The sequence below is a fragment of the Pomacea canaliculata genome, linkage group LG5, assembly GCF_003073045.1.
Source record: "Pomacea canaliculata isolate SZHN2017 linkage group LG5, ASM307304v1, whole genome shotgun sequence".
NCBI lineage: Eukaryota > Metazoa > Mollusca > Gastropoda > Architaenioglossa > Ampullariidae > Pomacea > Pomacea canaliculata.
The window spans coordinates 25,646,913-25,669,703 of record NC_037594.1 but is presented as its reverse complement, the minus strand read 5'-3'; the positions used below and the strand labels follow the sequence as shown (position 1 = coordinate 25,669,703).

The following is a 22,791-nucleotide window of genomic DNA, read 5'->3' as shown; positions in this document are numbered from 1 at the left end:
CTCCGTTAATTAAGCTACAACTTGTTTTCGTGCAAGTAGACCAGATTAGGTGCCTCGGCCCTTGTGACCATCAGACCACGTCAATGAAAACGAGACAGTGACGATGGGCGATGAGAGTCGTGATAGATACTCCACATGATCAGCTCCCAGCAGTCTTTTGACGCCGACACCTGGTGCACCCTAGTGGTGTAGCCTGGTGTCGGCTTTTCACTATCCATGGACTCCTGTCTCCAGACTTTTGAGTAACATCGGATATTTGCTAACAACCATCAGACTATACGTCTCAGGACAGGCGACCCCATCTAGTTTGGGTTCTTGATGTGGGCAAGAGTCCCTGCCGGCCCTTACTCTATAGAATGACAAGGATCTCATTTAAATTACCTAAAACAACGTGTTTTCTAAGCTTTGGAGTGAAAAGTGTTCAGGTTTTTTTTTAAAATAGGGAAAGGGGTTCTGGAGCGGAAGGCATGTTACCCGACCAAGTGGTTAGAGGACGGGGTGGGGACTATTTAGCCCAAACCAAGCTCACGTTTAATATAACTTATTTTGTATAAAATAAATTTTATTACCGGAGCTGTACGTGGCTGCATCTCCGTTACACGGTGGGTATAACCGACAGAAGAAAACCACGAGGTAGGAGAGATGCGAGAGGCAGAGAACGCATGAAGAAAAGGGTGAGGTTGGAGAGAATGGTAATGATAATTCTTGATTTACGAGGTTGGTAGAATAAGCAAAGAAGAAAGAGAGACTGGGTGAGGGAGAGATAAGCCGAACCGTAAATTTTAATTTTTCAAACTCATTCTCTTAACAAGGAGGCAACGATGGGCATAAGGAATAATCCAAAAATTTATTGAACATGAGACTATAGCAAACAGCGTGAAATAAGCACCAGCAGTCAGGGCTAACAGCGACTGCCTCGCTCCAGCAGGAGGAGCAGCACCACTTTTAGGAAGTGCCAGCAGCGCCATCAATCTCTGTAAGGCCGGTGTTTTAAGTTCACTAAGGTTTTGCTGTAGCCTTTCCGCGCAGCGCAATTTAGCCGTTTCCGGTAATGTAACGGTAATGTACCACGGCACAATGTGGTTTTCTTGTTGTGGGAGAGAAGATGAAACTTAAAAATACGAAACTGAAGCTTTGATGTACAATACATTGTTTAGATTTTTCAAATATATTTTGCACAAACCGATAATGACATTTGCAGGGAAATGAAAATATTGTTTTGTGTGTATGTGTACGTGTGTGTGTGTGTGTGTTTGCGCGCGCGTGCGTGTGCTTATGTATGTATGTGAGCGTGTGTGCACCTGCACTTGCTCTGTACAGGCAGAGCTGTGTCTGAACGAGAAATTAGTTATTGGATACATGGAGATGACGTTTTAGAAAGTTAATCCCGATGTTCCAGTTATTTTAAAATCGATGTTGACTGGGAAAGTACCGAGTCAAAGCTTCTTGCCTCGCGGTGTCCATGATAACGGCAGACTCAGATGACGTCACAAAGAATGGATCGACCTACTGCCTGCATGCTTGGTACACACCCCCATTGATGATTTCCGTGCGACAAGTGAAACTCAAAGTCAGCTTCTGAAAGCTGGTTGCGGGATCATTCTATTGCAGCCATTTACAAAGTCAACGAGGAGGTTTGTCGGAAACTATCAGTGTACATAAGTTTGTTAATGAGAAATGGGATGCACACAGAGGCAGAGATGAAGAGAGGTGTTTATCAACATTTAATCTCCACGTTACAGACGGAATTCCGACAGGATTTCACTCCAGGATCCGGCTATTTGCAGCACCTGGAAGATTTTTGAAACAGGAACCTCTGAAGGTCTACAAGATCCAAGCACACGATAAAGCCGAAAGGGAGGGCCATGCAAACGATGCCGACGATCCCGATGGCGCCACTGGAAACTCGCGGGTCGTGAGCACTATTCAGACGCTGAGAGTAGGCAAAGGTATTCTTGGGCTGGACCTTCAGCTCGCCCACCAGGTGACGGATGCTCTCCTCCAGCACCGAGCTGCTCAAGTTGACAGAGGTGACCATTTTACACCCGCAGGCGCACTGCTTGGTGTCAGAGGTCGTGCTGTGCGCTGTTAGGAACAAAGCAGGCAAGGACTCACGTTACAGAGGGCAGGCTGTTGCTACCTCTCCAAACCAAAATCCAATTTGTCCACGGATTAAAAAAACCGATAAAGGTTTACATCATCATCATCAATCAATCAATCATCAATCATCATCATCATTGTGCTGGCTGTATAAGATTTTTTTCTCTGCTTGCACAGAATGTTCTGCATTCATGGTGTGTTCTGTGCTTTTCATATACTTACATGAGACACTCATTGTTGATGCGCTGCCATCGGCTGTAGCTCCTGTGCTAACCCTGTTGTCATTTGTGCTGACTTGAGACCCAGATGCTGTAGTCCAAGTTGCTACTGTGTTCTCAGCTGCAGTGACTAGTGCTGTCGTTGTTGTTGTTGATGTCGCTGATGATTTTGCTGACGTTGCTGTTGTTTCTGCTGCTGGTGTTGTTGATGAGATCGGTGTCGTTGCTGTTGTTGATGACGTTGATGATTTTGTCGACGTTGTTGTTATTGTTTCTGCTGTTAGTGTTGTTGATGAGATCGGTGTCGTTGCTGTTGTTGATGACGCTGATGATTTTGTCGACGTTGTTGTTGTTGTTTCTGCTGTTGTTTTTATTGCCGGTGTTGATGATGTTATTTCAGCAGTCGTGGCATTTGTTACCTGATCCGAGCAGCAAGTGATGTCAGTGGTTGTACCACTTGCTGTCTGACCCGAGGAATATGTTGATGTCAAACTTGAGCAGTTATCTGAAACAGGTGAAATATGTCACTCCGTGTGTTTGCATGCATCCATGGTATAAAAACAATTACAATAAAAATAATCGAAAGTTAATTTGAGTAGCACAATAGCTTGGCCAATAGGCAAGCTCCCTATCCTGAACAAGATCTTGAAATAGTCGCAGGGATGTAGAAGGAAGAGCAATGTGGAGAACAAAGATGTAGAACTAGTTAACACAATAATAACAAAGATGTATAACAAGTTAACAAAATAATAACAAAGATGTAGAACTAGTTAACACAATAATAACAAAGATGTAGAACAAGTTAACACAATAATAACAAAGATGTAGAACAAGTTAACAAAATAATAACAAAGATGTAGAAGGAAGAATAACTCTCGCTGCGTGCCGACAGTAAAGGGAGGTAACTGTAGATGTAACGGTAACGACTCCAGAGAATAAGGTAAGTGACATCAGGAAAATACTGGCACGATATTGAGTAATCCCGAGAATATGAAGAAATTTTATTACATGAAACTGCAAGAGGATGATCATCACTTCATTCAGTGCAGCTCAAAGTCGCTGTCGAAGCGAGTGAAGCGGGCATAATGGAATCCAGCCAATAGATCTAAACAGTTCGCACTTCAAAATAACATTATACACAGTCCTGTTGCAAACCAGACGAGGATGAAAACGTAGCAGAAGCACATTTAAATACGAAGCTCCAACATTTTTATCCAAATCAAAGCACGACCACAAAACATAAACAATATCAGAGAGAGCCGAGCCCTTCAACCTGTCAGGCCAAGGGACAGAACTCTCACAGCTTAAGGGAGCACACCTGCACGTCGTCAGTGTAGGACTGAGGACAAACAGAATGATGTTACATGCAAGATGATAATAATAAAAATAACAACAACAATAATGATGAGTACATTTGCATAGCGCGTTTCTCCAGCACCTACCAGACTCAAGGCGCTTTAAATCCATTTACGAAAAGTCTGTAAAATGTCAGGAGTTTACAGGTTGCTGCACTGTTTGCACATAACCTGCGGGGATTCCAGCAGCAACAGTCTCTGGCCAGATGGTTGATAAAGGGTTTCATGGGATATCCTTTGGGGCTGTTGGTGCCTAAAGAAGATACAGTTGTTTTCGTTGCCATGGTTATAGCCACAGTACCAAGGGACCCATAGCAGCGTGTACCTGGTGGAGGGCGTGAGGCCGCTCACAGGTAAGACAGGTGAGATAAAGTCACAGTCTTCATCACCTTCACACTCGTCATTAAAGTGTGTCTCAAATGTGGTGAGCAGTGACAGATTTTTATTCTCAGTAGCACCAGCCTTTCATGTGAAGTGACCGCAAATTCCTCCCAGTAAATCGTTTTAGGGCAATATATTGAAACAGCACAATCCTGGCAGTGACGAAGTAAACAGCAGACCAGAAACACGGAGGGAGAGAGATGCAGGATGACACGAAACGCATCTTATCACCAGACGAAATCGCTCAAGCACAGAGGTCGAAGATCGAAGATATAACCTTCACGTAGAGCAACCTGCATGGTCCGTCAATCTCAAAGTGAAAAGCAACACGGTTTAAAATGTCGGAAAAATTTTAGTGTCAACGAAGAAGGTTCATAATCCTGTTTAGCCAAAAACCCAAAGCAAGATGGCAAAGCGAATCCGTTAGCGGATGAATGTGTTGATTGGAAGAAACGACGCAACACAAGCAGTGAAGAACAATCCACAACAGAGGAGAATGGCGCAACAAACATCACAGATACGCTAAAACTCGATCCATGGACATAAAAAAAAATAACAGAGAGCTGGTCCCCTCCACTAGGTTAAGCGCAGGGACATCTCTCTCTAACCATGATAGTGGTTTAAACGGAATGTACACGATGTAAGTTGTTGACAAATAAGCTCAAGGAGAATACTGTAGCTGTCAGACGAGAGATGACAAACATCCACAGAGAACGAAACAGAAGTGGTTGAGCAACTCTGCTATTTTGACAGTCTCTCATATATATATATAAACTCACACAAAGTGAAAGAGAAGATGTACCAGCTAGATACAAATGTAAATGTTCTGTGACACTCTATCCTGACGCACGTGGCAATGCATGTTCAAAAGTCTAATATCGTAAGACAGAGATGTCAACTCTTGATAAGTCTGGACATCATTACAATCAAGGGGGGTTCAATGCTCTTGATAATGTTACATACAGTTTAGTCCTCGTCGACAGTCAGTGCCACAGTTGGTATAGTCTGCTATAAAGCCGATATTGGGGTGAAAAGAAAAGTCTGTTCCAGAACATCTCATCTATGACCAGAGTCTGCAGGCAGCAAGTACGGCGACATGCGCGAGTGACGGAAACACAATAGTCCAGGCTTCTAGACTAACGGGAATCAAGTATTACAACCTTAACAGGCTTCTAGACTAACGGGAATCAAGTATTACAACCTTAACAGACTTGTAGACTAACGGGAATCAAGAATCAAAGCTCATCAGACTTCCTGACTCACGGGACTCAAAGACCGAAACTCACCAAACGTCCAGTTCCCTGGCTTGTCCCAGCTGGCGACAAAGACGTAGTTGATCTTGTGTGTAGAGGTCATGTTCCAGGTCAGAAAAGGACTGGCAGGAGTCCAAGCACCGGACTGTCCGGTCAGATTGCCGATACGGAGAATGTTCAGGTCCCACCTGATGTAGAACGCCCTGGTCGCCGTGCAGCTGAGGGGGGAGTGACTAGTCGACACAAGAGCCTGGCCTTGTGTGGCGTTACGTATAACGGACTTGGAGTTGGTCCAACCCCCCAACACGATCTCAAAGATATTATTGGTCTGGTCCGTGCTGTTTTCCGACAGCAGCAACGTCGCGTCGTTGCAGGTGAGGACGGTGAATGTCATCAGCTGGTCGGGGCCCACCAAGCTTCTCGTCGCTGCCACCTGAAGATAGGTGTAGTTTCTTGTCACCATCTGAATGGTGCATAGGTTACCTGGATAACAACAACACACAACTTGGAACGTGACGTTTAACGTACACATCACAGAGAGAGAGAGAGAGCGAGAGAGAGCGAGAGAGAGAGAGAGCGAGAGAGAGCGAGAGAGAGAGAGACTATAGTTTCACGGGATCCTTAATGCACTCTAGACCATATTCATTATTCATATTGACTGTGTAGTCTGCACCTCTTGAAAGTATTGTCTACTTTATGATTTATCACAATGTCTGCTACAACTGCTTCACCTAAGACTGTAAGATATGTAATTTAAGGCGCACGCGCACTCACATGACGCTAGTCACACAAATAACAATTAGCCAGGGAAGACATACATAACAGGCAAAAACTAATGAAAATATCAACTAATGAAGCACATTAATTTCGAAGTTGAGACAGATGGAGAATACCTGAGGTGTGGAGGAAGAGAGCAGTATCATAATACCACCATACCACTATACTATCACATCATATATTATCATACCGTTGTACCATCATGCCATTACAGTATCATACCTCTATACTATCATACCACTATCTTATTACACCGCTATACTATCATACCGTTATAGCATCATACACTACCATATCATTTATTATCATACCTGTACAGATTTGAAGAGAGGACAAAGAACCGCGCTCTGTTTATTTTATTTTGTCATTTATTTATCGTGAGTTCTGTCAAGGTAAAAAAATCTTTCCTTCTACACTCTAATCACGAACTAATATCCGTGGACTGCTGGCAGCCGATTTTTTCTAGTCAACTGCTAAAATGAGGCATGAGACAAGAAAGCTTCCGGTTTAGTCACATTCTTTGTTTAGGCTCGCCGAGACTAACAGCGGAGAAGTCCGCAAGAGGCTAAACGTTGGTCTCGGCAGACAGACAGCAGTCCATAAATACACGTCCATGCTCTAATCCTCCTCCCTTACTCCTGCCCTGAGATGACAGTGTGGAACTTGCAAGGTCGTGAATTCTGGCTAAAAAATTGATAAGACTATACTAGACAATAGCAGTCCATACTCAGGTGTACATTTTGTAACGCCATCTGATCTTCTCAGACTATTGACCGCCACATCTCTATGTTTGGTTTGCGAAATACAAGACTTTTAGTCGAGGTGCCGTGGCCTTTTGGTTGTTAGAGAGAGAGATGTTACAGCCCTCGGTTATCTCCTCTCCATCGTTGTCTTCTCATCTCAGACCGTCTAGGAATTCAGGTGCCCACTGCACAGCTTGGTCAACTGGGGGCAGGTACCCACTTACTAGCTGGGTCGACTGAGGAGGGGCAAGGGACTAGTCACTTCGTCACACGGAAATCGAACCATCGCGTGCACGCACCCTCTGGTTTGCATGCTTTTGTTCTAACCACTCGGCTCCGTGTTTTTCTGTTGGAGAATGTCAGGAGACGCTCACTCGAGTTTACGCCGGCCGTAAGGACACCGTCTGTTACACCAGCATCTCCCACAACAGCCCGTTGGTAGTTGCTTGACCATCCATGACCTACTGTCATGAAATATTCCGTAGGACAGGAAGGACGGGTGTGGCAGGATGGTAGGGGTAGACATGAGGCAACGGGACCCGCGGCAGTCAGGGATAGAGAGAGAGAAAGTTCTGGCCTCCCGTCATAGAACGATGAAAGCCTGTCAGCGGATGTCGCTAAACAAAGCCCTAGTCCCAGAGAAGACAAAAGACCGACATTTCCGCTTGGGTGAGATCGTAGAGAGACATGGCCTTCCCCGAAATAACACTGAGCGCAGTACATGGGGGTAAGTGGGGTGGAGGATATCACGAGATCTGTTTTTCTCAGACTTTTTCCTGCTGCTTGCGTCCTGGTGCCATGGAGACAGGAAACAGAAGCCCACGCGGCTTTCTTTTTTTGTTTAGTTTCTTAGGATCATTTAACTCTTGCAAGAAAGCTAGACAAGAGGGGAGAAAAAACCATCTCGCGGAGTGAACTGTACAAAAAACCAGCCGGAAGACTTTGAAGCTTAGCCGCCAGCTCACAAGGACATATTATTCTTACTTCAGAATCAATGTTTTGTATCAAAGCATGCATGCAGTTCAATATTATTGATTCAGTATGGATGCAAAAGATTCAAAAGGCCGTCTTCACACTAAACACTTGTACATTTGTGTCAGTCGCATTTTCATTTCAAAGAAGTATAAAAGGTCAATAAAACGCGATCGTTCATCTTCAGACCGGTTGAAATGACATTTCTACAGACCGGTTGAGATGACTTGTATACAATCCGCTTGAGATGACTTATATACAGACCGGTTGAGAAGACATGTATAAACTATAGCTTTAGAAATATTTAGTTGTCTCTACCCTTCCAGCCTCTCAGACATTTAAGACCAGGCTGAACGGTTTGCGGTCTTTTTTTTTTTTTTTTTTTTTTTTTTTTTTTTTGTGTGTTTTTTTTTTTGCAGATATCGGTAGATGTGTGTGATATAAACACAACCTGTAAATTTCAGCCTAAAAAACCCATCAGTCAATTAATTATCCGCTAGCAAACCACACGATTCGTACCTGCGAATAACTAGCGCCGCTAACAGTGTACTACGTCACGCTAACAGTGTACTACGTCACGTTGGTACATCGTTGGCCGTCAGCACCAATCAGAGCGACAGTTCAGACGTTGAAAGTCTACATTTCTCGTACTAAAATAGCAGTTTTTCAGAACCACGAAAAATGAAGATTGTCAGAGTTCGAATGATTCAAACTGTCGCTCATTCTCTCTCTGATTGGTGTTGACTGCTGGCAATGTTGTGAATGGTGTACCAACGTGACGTAGTACACTGTTAGCGTGACGTAGGTAACTGTGTGGTGTTGACGGCTGTTGTGGATGGTGTACCAACGTGACGTAGTAAACTGTTATCAGCGCTCGTTGATCGTAGGTGCGAATCGCAGCGGATAATTAATTAACGAATGGGTTTTGGAAGCTGAAATTTACAGGTTAGTTTTATATAGCCTATATCTACTGATATCTGATAAAAGTAAACCGTTCAGGTTGGTCTTTAAGTAACGCCACACAACCTGGTTCATGTTTCTTCAAGTCCTTCTGAAGAATCACGGTGATGCTTAACACGAAAGAAGTTGGGCATCAAGAGCTGTCTCACTTTAACATTTGTTCTATTTTGACAATTGTGTCATGGTTACGACTGTCATTTATTTCTCTCACTTTAACATATTGCTTTGACAGTTGTCTCAAGTTTGACTATTGTTTTACTTGTCTCACTTTAACACTTGTTGTAATTATCGTTATTCTCCTCATCTGGGTGTTGTGGCTTGCCCCAGCAAGACCTGCACCCAACTATCAATCACGGAAGCTCAACTATAAACGCAGAGGACGGCCAAGACCATCCTTACAATGCATCATTACCAGTCACACGTGACATGCTTTCCAAAGATATTTCACAGTCCTGTAAACACCAAACTCAAAACCGTTAAGTTTCTGTTAGCTATCCAGCGAAACAATCTAAAAACCACCCGGTGGTCATTCACTGGGCGCTGTCCTTACTTCTCATTTCTTACCTTCAGTGCTGGCGATGCACCAGGCTACAGTGAATGCGATGGTGACCACGAATGTTGAGCTCCATGTCTTCATGGTTGACGTCAGGCACGTGCTGGGAGAAGACAGAAAGTGATGCGCGCCACTGACCGCCACTGACTGTCTCCCGGCCCTCGCCAACCTCTACTCCACCGCCCACGGCGCGTGTGGCGTGACTGGTGGACGTGCTCGGAACTGCTGGGGATGGATAAAGACGCAAGCTTTCGAAATGTCAGACACGGTGCGTATATAGTCTTGTGGCCAAAAAAAAATATTAAAAAATCGTTACTCTATTATATTTAGGTGGCAGGACGTTTAGGCCTGTGTTTACTTAGTAAACGATCTCTTTTTTTGTTTTAAATGCCTACTTGGTTACCGAGTCAGGTACTTAATAAAATGTAAATTTAGTAAGAACTCTTTCTTTCCAAACGAAATTCTTTAGCTCTAGATATAAAATGTGCTGCCACATTTCTACTAGAAATATGTATATAAACTTTGCTTATTTATACAGCCAGCAATACACTTGTTGAAAGTGTGAACGATACACTAGTCACGGCCATCTTGAAAGTTGCAGGTCCTGGCAAATAAAAAGCTCAATTTTCATATCCAGAAGCAAGTACCATATTTAATATGGAAAAACTAGAGAAGTGTAAAACGACTTAAATTTATCTAATCAAATAATATTTCCTCATTCAAGCAGAAGATAATATACAGTAGTTTTTTTAAAACATCCAACAAGTACCCAAGATGCAGAAATCAGACAACTTCCGTACATCTGTAAAAAAAGAAAAAGTGAAGTTAAAAGAGTGAATGCCAATCGAGAACACAAAATTAATTTAATATTTTACCTTTAATTGAGATGGAAGAGTTGGACCACTTTCCGAACTCGATGGTGTACAAATACACGAATGTAACATCAGTCTTGGGTTTCTAAAGCCTCTATCTTAATTCTTTCACGCCAATTAAAAATATTTTCCAATATTAATGAATTAAAGCAATGAGACAAATACAAATACAAAAACAGCTTTGAAATGGGTTTATGTAAATCTGCAGAAAACACCTTCTCACAATCAGTCGATAAGAGCTCGTGGAAGGGTCTTCCTGGACAAGTAGGTTGTAGACAAAGGCATAGTGACACACAAGAAAGAAAACTATTAACTATTTATGACCGACACAACTTCCTGGTGAGCATGTAAAATGTCACACTACAGTCAGGTAAGTGTGTTGTCAAGGTAGCTAGCAATGCACTCATCACTGACCTGTCTAGTGCAGAGTCATGTACAGAAATGAAAGTCCTATCTGAACTGTTCAACCTAGAAATAACTTCAACCAAACCGGTCAGACCGCACCACACATCTCTTGACATAGGCAGCGGTGACATTGGGGTACATTGTCAGTGAAACCGCTTATGGACACAACATCTGTCAAACTTTATCGAAAGTCCTTTATCGAAAGTCTCATTACTTTTTCTTTCACCTCTCCCTAGGGAACAGGAACAGCCTTGTCTCCCTTGTTAATACCTGTTCCAAGATCACCTGAACTAGGCAGAGGGACTTGGTCGCCTTTTGTCATCAGCAAATCCTCAGGAAGGCATCACACATCCTCTCTATTTGTGACAATCTGTTGGTATGTGAGTTTTTATTCTATTTCTGATCAATTGTTGGCATGTGAGTTTTCACTCTTGCGGTCTGGCTGTAGGTATGCGGTGTCTGTCTACAGAACCAATCATCACCGCAACTCATTCATTCCACATACCATTCACGTGATCAACTCTACTGGCCGTCATCATGTACTAGGCTGAGGTGTCCTGGGGTCACTCACCGTATCTGCTGTTAGGAATGTGTGTGTGGGGGGGAGAGAGACACTATTTCAACATGTTTATTTATATTATCGTTTTATATCATGTATATGTATTGCTACTATCCATCCCCACACCTACCCCCGCCGTATGGGACAGTCTCAGAGCATCATGACGGGCGACTTTTCCGAAGCAACACCAGCTTTCTCCGCTTCACTGCTTGCCAGGAAGGTTTCCTGGAGTCCCATGAGTGGTGATCGCACTCAGTACAAGACTTGTGCTTCAACGTCTAAGATTTTTTTAAATTATTATTATCCCGAATGCCTGGATTCGTTCTTCGGTATCAGCCAGCAGAGTGAATATTGTTTTAAGTGACTTCCCTGAGACGTGCCATCAGGTACTCAATTATTTAGAGAACAAAGACGCTTTGCTGAGCGTGCAAGCTTGAAGAGAGGTATTGTTTGATGGGAGGGTCTTTGTAGTTTCTTCACCACCCTCCTTGAGCAGCTCAGGACGCTGTCAACACCAGGTAACTTTCCTCCCTTCGGTGTAAAGCTCTCTCGACCTCTTCCAGTAGGACAGGTACGTAAACAGGTCCACGGGTTCTAGTCTGGTCTATATATATATACAATTTTGCGAATGAACTGATGGCAATTATTTATTTTATCTTCATCAACCACTGTAGTCTAAACCTATTTGAGTAAATACAAAATTACGCACAGTATTTGTACTTTTAGATATAATAAATATTTATGTTTATGTGTAGGTCTGTGTGGTAGAATACCTGTGATGTGAACTATCGAGAGTAATCTTTATTTTACTATTGTGCTGTGAGTTTCACGTTTGTCTTTTGAATTTCTTCGTCTCACTACTTCTGACACAGGTGTGTGTTTCTTGTATACCCACATATCTTCAAGTATCAAGACTAAATTTACAAATTCGATCTTTCTGAAGCTCATGGCCTACTTGACTCCAGTACTCATAGCAGCCCACACCACACAATCATCAAGCAGCTCGCAAACAAGAGAAAACATTTTAAACGCCAAGAAATAAACAGGAAAGTAATACCGAATAAGATGTTTCTTTATCCAAACCAAACAGATATACATAAGTCAACAAAAACCAGTCACCCACAACTGCAGACAAGATGAACTGTCAAACACTTTGGCTCCACGTCTACAGACAAGATAAACAAAACACTTTCGCCCCACGTGTATATTTCGCTCTATGCAATGCTCACAATTGGCATCCAAAACTGTTTGCTAGACAATGACAATATGTGAACAAAGTGTGTTCATGGTCAAGACAGTAACGAGAAATATAACGATACAGACATATCCACTTTCTTCTATGGCGAGGGATGAAAAATCAGTTATCTCTCCGTTTCAAAAAAACGAAATTAGAATAAGTTTCTGGAAACGTGCATGCAAGCGTTTGCATTTTGCAAAAATAAGTGGACAGCAACGCCTAGACCTGCCTGTTGGCGAGAAGACTAGACAGTAATGCTTACAGCTGCCCGCAGGCAAGGAAACTGGACGCAAGGAGGGTAAACAGGAATTGCAGAGCTAGAAAACAACAGCAGACACCGGAAGGTCATGGGGTCATCAAATTCAGCCAATAGCAGCTGCTGTACAGTTCGCCGGCCAACGCCACCTGACCTCAAGTCTGTTGCACCCGAGATGTAGGAGATTGTACACACTCCTGATGCTCAGCAACACGCTTTATACATTCACGTACATGCTACGTGGATCAAATGTAATCCAGTCGTAAATATCCAGAGGGCTACAGGACAGGATTACAGAAAATAATATTTCATGATCTTAAAATTTCGTACAATGCTATGTATGAGGTAAGAATTTTTTCTGTTCGTCACTGTGTCCGTTGCTGCGACAAAGAGCAAATCATATCTGTACTTTTTGTATTGGGAGAGCACTGTGACCACCTCACTCGGCAGAACACTGCCTCATGGGACAGGACATCCCGCTGTTTGCAAGGTGTCCGAGGACGACTGCAACTTTCACAGTCACGCCGAGGTGAAGCGTAAAATGCAACAGGTGCCATTTTAATGTCGACACATCTGTAGAGAATATATATATATATCAACAAACTTTATCTCACAAAACACTTGACGGACAAACTGTCACCACACAAGACTTGACACCAAGGCAGTTTCTGGAAGCGTCTGTACAAGTGGCGTACTACAAGAGTGTAAAAATATGTACAATAGCTACAGATTCTACAGTATATATAAATATAGGCAAACATTATTCAATATCATACATATTTAGAGTGTAAACATAGCGGAAATTGTTTGGATCACAGTCGACTAATATCTCTATACAGGAAACAGTATTAAAGTGTTCTCTGGGATTTAAAGATAACACAAGTACTGCAAACACATACAATAAGAGTTGCCTGTCTGTAGACGACAAGAGTTATCTGTCCACAGGCTATCGAAGAGACCTGTTGACCAGATGAGAACACAGAACATTTACAGCTGCTTCAGTTCCTTATTGTCTGTCCCTTTCCTGTACCACTCTACCCAACTGTCTACAGTCAAGTACCCACACAACAATCGGGTAGACTAGGGAGAGTTCACGTGACACTTGATTTCGGACTGACCACCAACGCGTTCGGATGCCAGCGCTTTCATCACGAGGCTATCCGCTTTTCCAGTGACATCACTAGCGAGGACTTGTTACAATTCTCGTGCACGGTCAGTAGCTGGACAAGGATGTTTTACTGCACAATGTTACTCAGACAACGCTTGAGGTCTCAAGATACGCCATAACAGCAATCAGCAAACTTTCAGCTACGCACGACTAATTACAGAGAGTATCAGATAGGAGTTGAAGGTACACCTAAAGAGATGATGCAGAAACACCAGGACGAGAGATTCTCAGCGAAGCCATGCCGACAGAGAGATGCTGAAGGAACACTAAATACCAGGTCGATTGTGAGAAGCGGGGGAAACAGCAGGGATGAGGCTGACAGAAAGTGATGGAGCATCAGGAACCACGATAATGTACCAAGCTCCACCATGTCACCCTACTACAAGCAGATGTACCCTTGATGGTCTATGGCGAGGCTGTGATGTGGACGTGACACAAGGCTTTTCGTATGACTAAATAAACATGGCAGGCGACTAAATTAGCATGGCATGTGACAACTCAGACAGGAAGTGAATGAAAAACACAAGCCAGTCTTCGCGAGAAAACGAAAGAAAACAAAAAAGATTACCAGAGGCAAGGGGTTTGTCCCCGCTGATGTTACCTAGGTAACATTACAATCGTAGAAGCTACACGATCACAATGCAAACACTTCCTTGCGAGTGAACGAGGTAAAGCTAGGATTACAAGAAACATCCCAGAGACACGCAGACGCTGGACACACTTAAGAACTGTAGGTACATGAGTACAATCACATCTAAGATAATCACAGGTAAATCGACCAGAAAAGATACGCCTCCCAGTTGTTTCCATCACAGTAGACTGGCAGTTTTTAAGAAAGACTAAAACTGTTGAGTAGCATGTGAATACAATATACCAATACATCAAACACAGACAAGAATGGCTGTCTACTCTTGTGACACACTTGGTGCTAACAAGCTGATACAAGTGACTAATCAGACAGTAGCAAGCTGACAGTCAAGTGAAAGTATTGGGCAACAGCAAGCTGAAAGTTGAGTACAAATGAAATACGATGACTACACGTACTAACGCACGTCTTCGTGCACAAAAATGTCTTCTTTTAGAATGATAATCCCCCAAACTAGCAAACAGTGACTCCAGTATCGTATTTACGGAAATCCAACAGTTGTAAAGGAAAAGCCGGATATCGTAGACAGTAACAAATGTAACTAACAGTGTAACTGGCATCACAGCTTTTCGGTTGACAGTAGAGCTGTTCCCCAGACTCAGAAACCTTACACACATCGTAAAGGAAACCTCGACAAACTTTTAAAAGAATTTCTTTCTTGACAGCATTGGCCAAGCTACACACTTCAACCACACGCATCAAATAGTCCTCAGCCAACATCCCCAGTGAGTTCTGTTGCATTTGTCTCTAAGAGAAAGTTGTGAAATATTAATATCTGAGATAACTTATAATTATATGTGAGTGATTGCATGTAGGCCAGCTGGATAAGGTCACTAGTTGATGACCCTCTCTGAGGCGCATACATGCAAACCCATCATCGCCACGCAAGAAAGTGTGAAAACTTCAAATTATTGGATGAAAACAAGAGTAGAAAATGACTGGCTGAAGACAACAGCAGTGCAGGGCGCAGTGAACCTGTAGGCTAAAGGTCAGCGGTCCACAAACCACCTCCCTACACCACCAAATGGCTACCTGCTTCGTCAGAAGGTAGACGGCAGCGCAAAGGATAGTTTCGCCGTTCACGTGTCCTGCCTTACACACTTTAGTGTACAATTACACTACACTCAATTACACACGGTGAACCACTTAGTCTCAGGGTGGACTGTCCCTTACGGACATTACCTACCTACTGAAGCAGTTGTGAAAATTGAGAGGAAGGCAGACTAGAAGGGGAGACAAGCGATCCATATTCAGATTTCAACAAAGAGTTGCTTCCCTTCAATTATCACCTTGTTTGAACTGACATCACGAATGTGATACATCTGAAAACGCCGGAAAACGCCGGTAACCACCTAGACTTGTGACAGCAGACCGAGGTTACAAAAAATAACCTCCCCAATACTGTTCACCATTATTCACAGAATACAGGTGTGAAAAAGCAGCTGATAGAAGTCTGCTATGTAAACGCGGGTGCTAAAGTACTGAAAGTCCCCGTGACACACATTTCTAAATGGGGATAACGTATATAGCCTTCGTCTAAAAAAAACTTATTTTATAATAATTTTGCCAGCTAGGTCTTTTTTTTTTTAATTCTGCCTATACTAGTCTTTCTGGTAGTGTTAAGGTCGAGATCTGTCGGTCTCATTCAGAAGGCCAGGGCAGGGCTGTTAATGTGGAATGGCACTGTCCTGGCACTGTCACTGCTGCTGGTGCCTCCCGACAGGAGGCGGAACACACACACAAGGGTTGGCTCGCCGTTACTGGGGCAAATCCACCTACAGGTACAGGTCAGCGTGTCATGTCACTGGCACTAATCTACCTACAAGTACAGGCCAGCGTGTCATGTCACTGCGTTAACCCCTGTCCAGGAAGGTTACGTCACTGATCAACGCGTCCTCAGACTTGTAGCCTGCGAGTACTACGTGCAGACTTCAAAGAATACACGCTACTGACACAGAATAATGTCCTGTCACTACAAGAAACACGGAGAGAGTACGTCACTGATACAGTATAACCTCTTGTCACTACAAGAAATGGTGAAATGCACGATGTCTTATGTACACATTTTTTTAGTTAAGCACTTTAACATTTTTCTTTCTTCAACACAAAGAATATAACAAAAATTAGAACGCTGAGAGAGTCTGAGCTAGAATTGAAGAAGCGCTGGGGAGGTCAGGTCAAAGACAAAAAACAAAGCAACAGTCTGTGACACGTGCGACCTGAACATCCAAACAGTTCGTGGCCTGTACTCAAGTTATCTCAGTGGGGATGCGGGGGGTGGGTTGGGGAATGCAGGGGAGTTATTGCTTTCGCATTCATTGCATAATATTGTCAGCCATTAAAGCTCAGGTGTTGTGTGCATAGTGCTGTCAGCATGTAACGTTTTACTGCTCTTTCTGCGCGTGATGCGCTGGTCGTAAACAAAGTTTGTTTGCGCGCGATGTGCTGGTCGTAAACAAAGTCTGTTTGCGCGCAGTGTGCTGCTAGACAACAAAGCTCTGCGCGCACACTACAGCCACAGATACACTTAAGTCTGAAGCGCTTGCATAGTCCTGTCAAAGGTTACTTGAGCTTCCTGCAGTTTTAATTGTGAGCAGCATGGCTAAGGTAGCTAGTGTGTGACGTAACCACGACACACATGATGAGATCTTATGATGTTACACGCAGATGGCGCACAGAAGAGCCTTACCCTCACCTGTTGGGCTGCCTTATAAAACTGTCCAGGAGGGCGCAAGTGAGAGAGACAGACAATGTTCACAGCTGTTACAATGTGACCACTCGTCGTTAATAAGGATGAAAGTCAATAGAGACAAAGAACAGGCAAGACGACAGCACTGATAACAAACCAGCAGCACAAACAAGTTCAGACAAATGTTTGGACAAAAACAAAGTCAACCTTTTGCATAAAAAGGAAACATGTCAGTTCAAACAATTCAGTTCATGTTCAATGCAAAACGTACAGATAGTTCAGTCTGATAACAGAAAAGGCACTCTTCCAACGCAGTCAAATAAGTCGGCAGCAAACAAACAGCCAAGGACGTCTGGCAACACTCATCAGTCCTAGCCGCCACTGCCCGCACCCTGTATCTAATAGAGGAAAGGCTTGGGTTACAGACAAAACGGGACAAACTATGCCATTCAGGCTAAAACATTAACAAAACACATCGAGTGTGGGAGAGACGACTTGTATCATTTTCACTCTAACGCACTCAACCGTAGTTGGTAAAAACACACAAGCAGACAGGCCCAGTATCACATGCCACACCCAGTTATGTAGACTGTACGTGAGGTACACAAATAAGTAGCAACACTCCTGAGGGCCCTGAGTCGTTCAGAGACTAGCACTGTCAACGTCCATTAAACTGTTATTGTGACGTGCGACTATCACAGGCTAGCCACACACACAATTATCATCACAACGCTCTGAACAGCCCAATGTCTCCCACACACCTCTATCACAGGCTCGCTGGGTGCACAGTTGTCATCACAACCCCTACCCCTCCACCACCCCCATCCCGCGGTCACTGATGACACTATCACAGCTCGGGCATCTCCACAGTATCACGCCAGTGCTCCAGGCCGCACGCGCGCAAGTGGCACTGATTGGAGGGAGGAGGAGGTGCCCAGGGGCTGACAAAGATTCCTCCCGACCCCAGCACGCACAAAACAATTCGCAGGCTAGACGCATGCTCTAAAAACCAGGTGGAGAGGGTACAAGAAACAATATGCGTTTACATGCGCCCTGATAGGGTCCTACCCGAAGCACACCACCAGCGCGTGCTTTATTAGGACCCACTAGGAAAAAGGATCTGTAGCATGCACACTACAGTCTACAGGCACACCGACCAGCAGCAGGACAAGCTAGCATGAGATCTCACAGGTAACCTAATATGCCGGCGGCAACCTATCTCACCTAGCCTCGCATACCTCTCTGTCTGACGCTCTGTCTTCAGAAAACCTAGCAATAACCTCTTTGGTGATACGCTCTGGCACAGACGTTTACAAAATAAATATTAGTTTAACGTATGGATCGAATTAAGTGGAGAAGAGGATGAGATAGAGGGATGGTAATGTTTTACAATATGCACAGGACATAGCAATTGGCTATATTTAAATATGTAATCACGTCTTACACTTGACACTTGATGCCAACACATACTGAAAACGGGCAATAGGACAGGATTGCACTCCCAACACGTCACCAATATCGCCTTCACACACTCTTATCCCTGGGCATGCTCAATAACTAAACTTTTCCAACTGAAAATATACAATTGCGAGGGACACTCTTGGAACTTGGAACACTTCTATATTGTAAGTTATATGTATTTCAAATAAACCTGTTAAATTTTTTTTTAGTTACTTTATCTGAAACGATGTAGATGTTGGTCATAGTGTATTGTCTACGTAGGATTTTAAAGGGAAGCATGTGGAACTTGACAAACAAAAGAACTGACTATGGCCTCTCTTCTCATGAAAGACTGGACTGAAGCAAGTAGTCAGAAGCGTTCCCTTCGCGGCCCAGCAGTTCGCCAATAGCAGCAGTTAGGGTCAAGGGTCAGTAGCTCTCTTCAGCCAATGCATACAAGTGACGTGCGCTCACGCAATTTTACGGTCAAGACTGCTTACAGTTGGTTATGTCAACGTTACACCCTTACCACTAACTAGCTCACTGGTTAGGTCACGTGCCCTGGCATGGGGCTCACTAGCAGGGGGGGGAGAGGTAATGGTAACGGCGAACCACATTCTTCCACGCTTTTATGCATTTAATTATCCCTAATGTCTATTGCTTCGATCGTCTCTACACACTTCCCTGTTTGCACCCTGGTAGATTATTAGTAGCACTGTCCTTGACTCTGTGAGACTGTCTTTGACCCTGCCATAGTGTCAATGGTCTATGAATTTCAGAAGCATGTCCCTCCCTGATACTGTACGATAGTCTTGTCAATAAGATATCTCTCCACACTCCGAGATCACAGTTTTTTTTTCACAGTGGATAGTTTTTCTGGTCTCCTACAAAACGTCACAGCCTTTGATAGTGTGATCTCCTATAAAAGGTCTGAGCTTTGGATAGGATGTCTGCTCTCCTATCATACGTTTGAGCCACTGGCTCACTTGGGCCTTTGAATGTAATTAAACTTTCTCCCTCCAAGTAACAGAGAAATCAGCAAAATGTAAACAAGGAATGCGCAGGTTTTATACGCCATGGAAGCAATAGTTGCGGGTTGTACATGAATAGCAGCTCATGTTTACCCTGGCAGCTGTAAACCAGTCTACTCTGTTTACTGCGGCAGCTAAGAAGAGTCTGCACTGCCTAGTTCTACTTCAGCGTCAGATTTTGCCTCCTCCGTCTTGGGCTGGTCGCTGCCAGTTTCAGCTTTGAACATTCCCACACTTTTACCATCAAGAAGATTAAACATAAAGAAACGTAAAGCTGAAAAAAATCAGCATGCATAACACTAATCGAAAAAATAAAACAGAAAAAAGACAGGAGGAAGCATCACATATACCTCCCTCTTCTTTTTTGGTCTACAAACCGCTAAGTCTGTACGTCATCTGCACACATCCGACAATGCCCCTGCGCATGTCTACACTGACAGGTCTGAGTCTCAGTAAGACCCCAGTAATATCAGCATTGACACGTCCACGTCCATGTCGCTAGCACCTTCACCATGTCATCGCGGCCATGCCCATGCGTGAGGGGAACTCACTGACCGCACTACAGGAGGACGTAGCCAACCGTCCTGCCAATGACTGTTAGTATGCTACCCGGTCAAGACTGCTTGCAGTTCGTTATTAGTATACTACCCGGTCATGGCATTTTACAATACTGTTAGCATCTGTCTGATATCTAGTGACTGCTAAAAATACAGTTAGCATGTATTATCTAACCAAGACTGCTAACAATCGTCACAGTCCCCTTTCTAGGCAAGACTGCTGCCAACGTGAGTGTACTACTTAAAGAAGACTGCTTACTGTAATCAATGTATATACCACCCAGACATGGCTGATAATAACATTCAGACAATAAATACTACTGCCTACTACAAGTTTTACGAGTGAACGTCCAGTGTATGCCATTTGCTTACTAACTATATTTATTACTGTGCGCGGTGTTTGAGAGGTCGTCAATGAACTGCTGGCACCGCTTCTCGTCCTCCCCCTTCAGTTTTCACCTACACGGGCCATCAAGGCCAACAAGAAACCCGCCGACTAAGCGACTTGAAAAGTAATAAATGCATCTAAAAATTCATTAAAAGGATTTGAAAAAAGAAGTAAAACAAACGCGGAGAGAGGTTGGGGTTGGGGAAAAAAGACTACGTATCAATCAAGGATGACAGTAAGAAGTAAATGAAGCAAAAACAAGCAAGGTCAATCGTTCTTTGGAGATGTGAATCAATGGCTGGACACCGCCAAAGACGTGATCAACCCTGTGTCGGCCAACTCCTGCAAGCTCTCATCACGTGCACAGACTCTAGCAGTGTCTTTGGTTTCTCCTGCACACGTCGAACGCCGTGTGGTAGCCAGCTTTGGTCACCATGGCATCGGCTGCGAGACTACGGCACGATCCTACTCTGCACAAGGTACAGATGGATGGAAAGGGAGAGTCGTAACGGTGAAATATCTGTTGGTTTCTGAGGACTGGAAGACTGAAAAACTCTGCTTATAGCCTGTCCATGAGAAATATGAACACGCAACACGCTCTGGCTTAATAATGATGAAGTGTAAAAACCATAACAAGGATTTCAAGTGTGACCTCAACTTAGGTAGCAACCACAAAATCTGTTCAGTTTGCTAACAGAACGCCTAGGATTTGTTACAATGTACTGGATAAATTGAGCCACCCCATTGCCGTCTACCCCAACGCCAGACACGGGTATCTGGGGCAAGTTAACTCATTATCAGTTGGCAGTTCCTAGGGGACTCATTATAGGTCCAATACTCCAAAGACCTGCGCACCACTAGGAGGAGGAGGAGGGGCAGTTCGCTCAAAAGCGCCGGGAAACCCATGATGACGCTCACAACACAAAAAAGTCACTCTCATCCCTGAACCGACCATCTGGCAGCACCATCATCTGTTGGCTGAGCGGATCTCTACAGGTTATCAAGCGCAAGCGGTGGGTGGGTGGGAGAAGTAGGAGGATAAGTGAAGGGTCGCCACTGCGTCTTGCTGCGACACCTTCCGTATACCGGCATGTGAACCCTATTAGGAAACTTGTCTCAAGTTATGACAGCCTCATCGTTATGCCGGCAACTACGCTTTCCTATTATCACACGTTCCCTCCCTAGTTCACTCCGACATATAGACAATGTCTGCTGGTCCAAGCAGGATGCAATACAACACAAGGAGAGCGCCCACAGTCCGACTGTCTTGTATGCCCTGTGCACTCGGGCTTGTCCTCCCAGGCCCTCATGTTGGGATGTAGTAGGAAAAGGCAGAACCTTCCACGGCAGCCAGAAGACCCGCTTCTTGACGGATTGGTACAAAATGCTGCAACATACACAGACTCTTACTCAACTCTTGCCTGCTCACTCAACCACTCAAACTAGCTAACTGGTTATAAATTATGGTGACTTTTTAGGTAAAAAACGATGATGTTTTCTTCAGGGTTCCCAGGGATCAGGGATGGTGCCAAAAAAGGACCTTAAAAGGACCTTTCATGCATTCGTAAGGACCTAAGTGACAGTCATCAATGCTTAAGTTTTTCTCTTGTGTGATCGGAAAGATGTATTATTTATGAATCTGTGGTCTTCTCTATGTTCTTAAATACATGTATTTCTAGTCTGTGGTCTTCTCTATGTTCTCAAATACATGTATTTCTAGTAATAACTAATCAAAGAGTTAATTTTGATGCCTGTCTGCCATATTTAGATTAGATAACTTAAAAAGTGTCCTTAGCGCGCTGATAACATACACCGTTAATGTTCCAAGTTTTCTAGAAATCTAAGTAATAATAATTGCAAAACCTGAAGGCCATTCTTTGGTGTAATACAAAAGTCAGTTCACGTGTCTCTCTCTCGCACACACACTCTAACGGGAAGAGAGAGAGAAATAGAGCTATGCACAGTAGTACTAGAAGATCAAAGTTCAAGAAAGAGTAAGTTTCTAAAGACCTTTTGAAAAAAGAGTGTTTTTTGCGAATACGGAAGGGCAACTAGTGTTGTACAGATGTGTAGACCAAACATGCGGCGAAAAATCGTCGGTATTTTGCGCCAAAGTCGACTCCGGAAATAAATTTCTGGTAATATTTTATCGATAAAAGGACTTAAAAGGGTCACAGAGAAAATGTAAGGACCTGTGTGAGAATTTGAAAGGACCGCATGGCAAATAAAAG

General features: G+C 43.7%; 2 protein-coding genes across 2 annotated transcripts in view; both read right to left on the bottom strand.

Moving 5' to 3' along the window:
• Positions 1-838: 838 nt before the first annotated feature.
• On the bottom strand, positions 839-9,534 carry LOC112564267 (cell wall protein DAN4-like). Its single transcript, XM_025238965.1, has 4 exons — positions 9,324-9,534; positions 5,341-5,790; positions 2,323-2,823; positions 839-2,085 (listed from the first exon to the last, which is right to left on the bottom strand). Exons 1-4 carry the CDS (start codon positions 9,394-9,396, stop codon positions 1,778-1,780), a joined length of 1,332 nt encoding a protein of 443 aa, XP_025094750.1. The 5' UTR covers positions 9,397-9,534; the 3' UTR covers positions 839-1,777.
• A 2,665-nt stretch (positions 9,535-12,199) lies between these two features.
• The window catches only part of LOC112564266, a 53,409-nt gene continuing 42,817 nt past the window's right edge, over positions 12,200-22,791 (bottom strand). Inside the window, exon 11 of the mRNA XM_025238964.1 lies at positions 12,200-21,947. Within this exon, the coding sequence (XP_025094749.1) occupies positions 21,867-21,947 (81 nt within the window). The 3' untranslated portion in view covers positions 12,200-21,866. The remainder of the gene's footprint in view (positions 21,948-22,791) is intronic.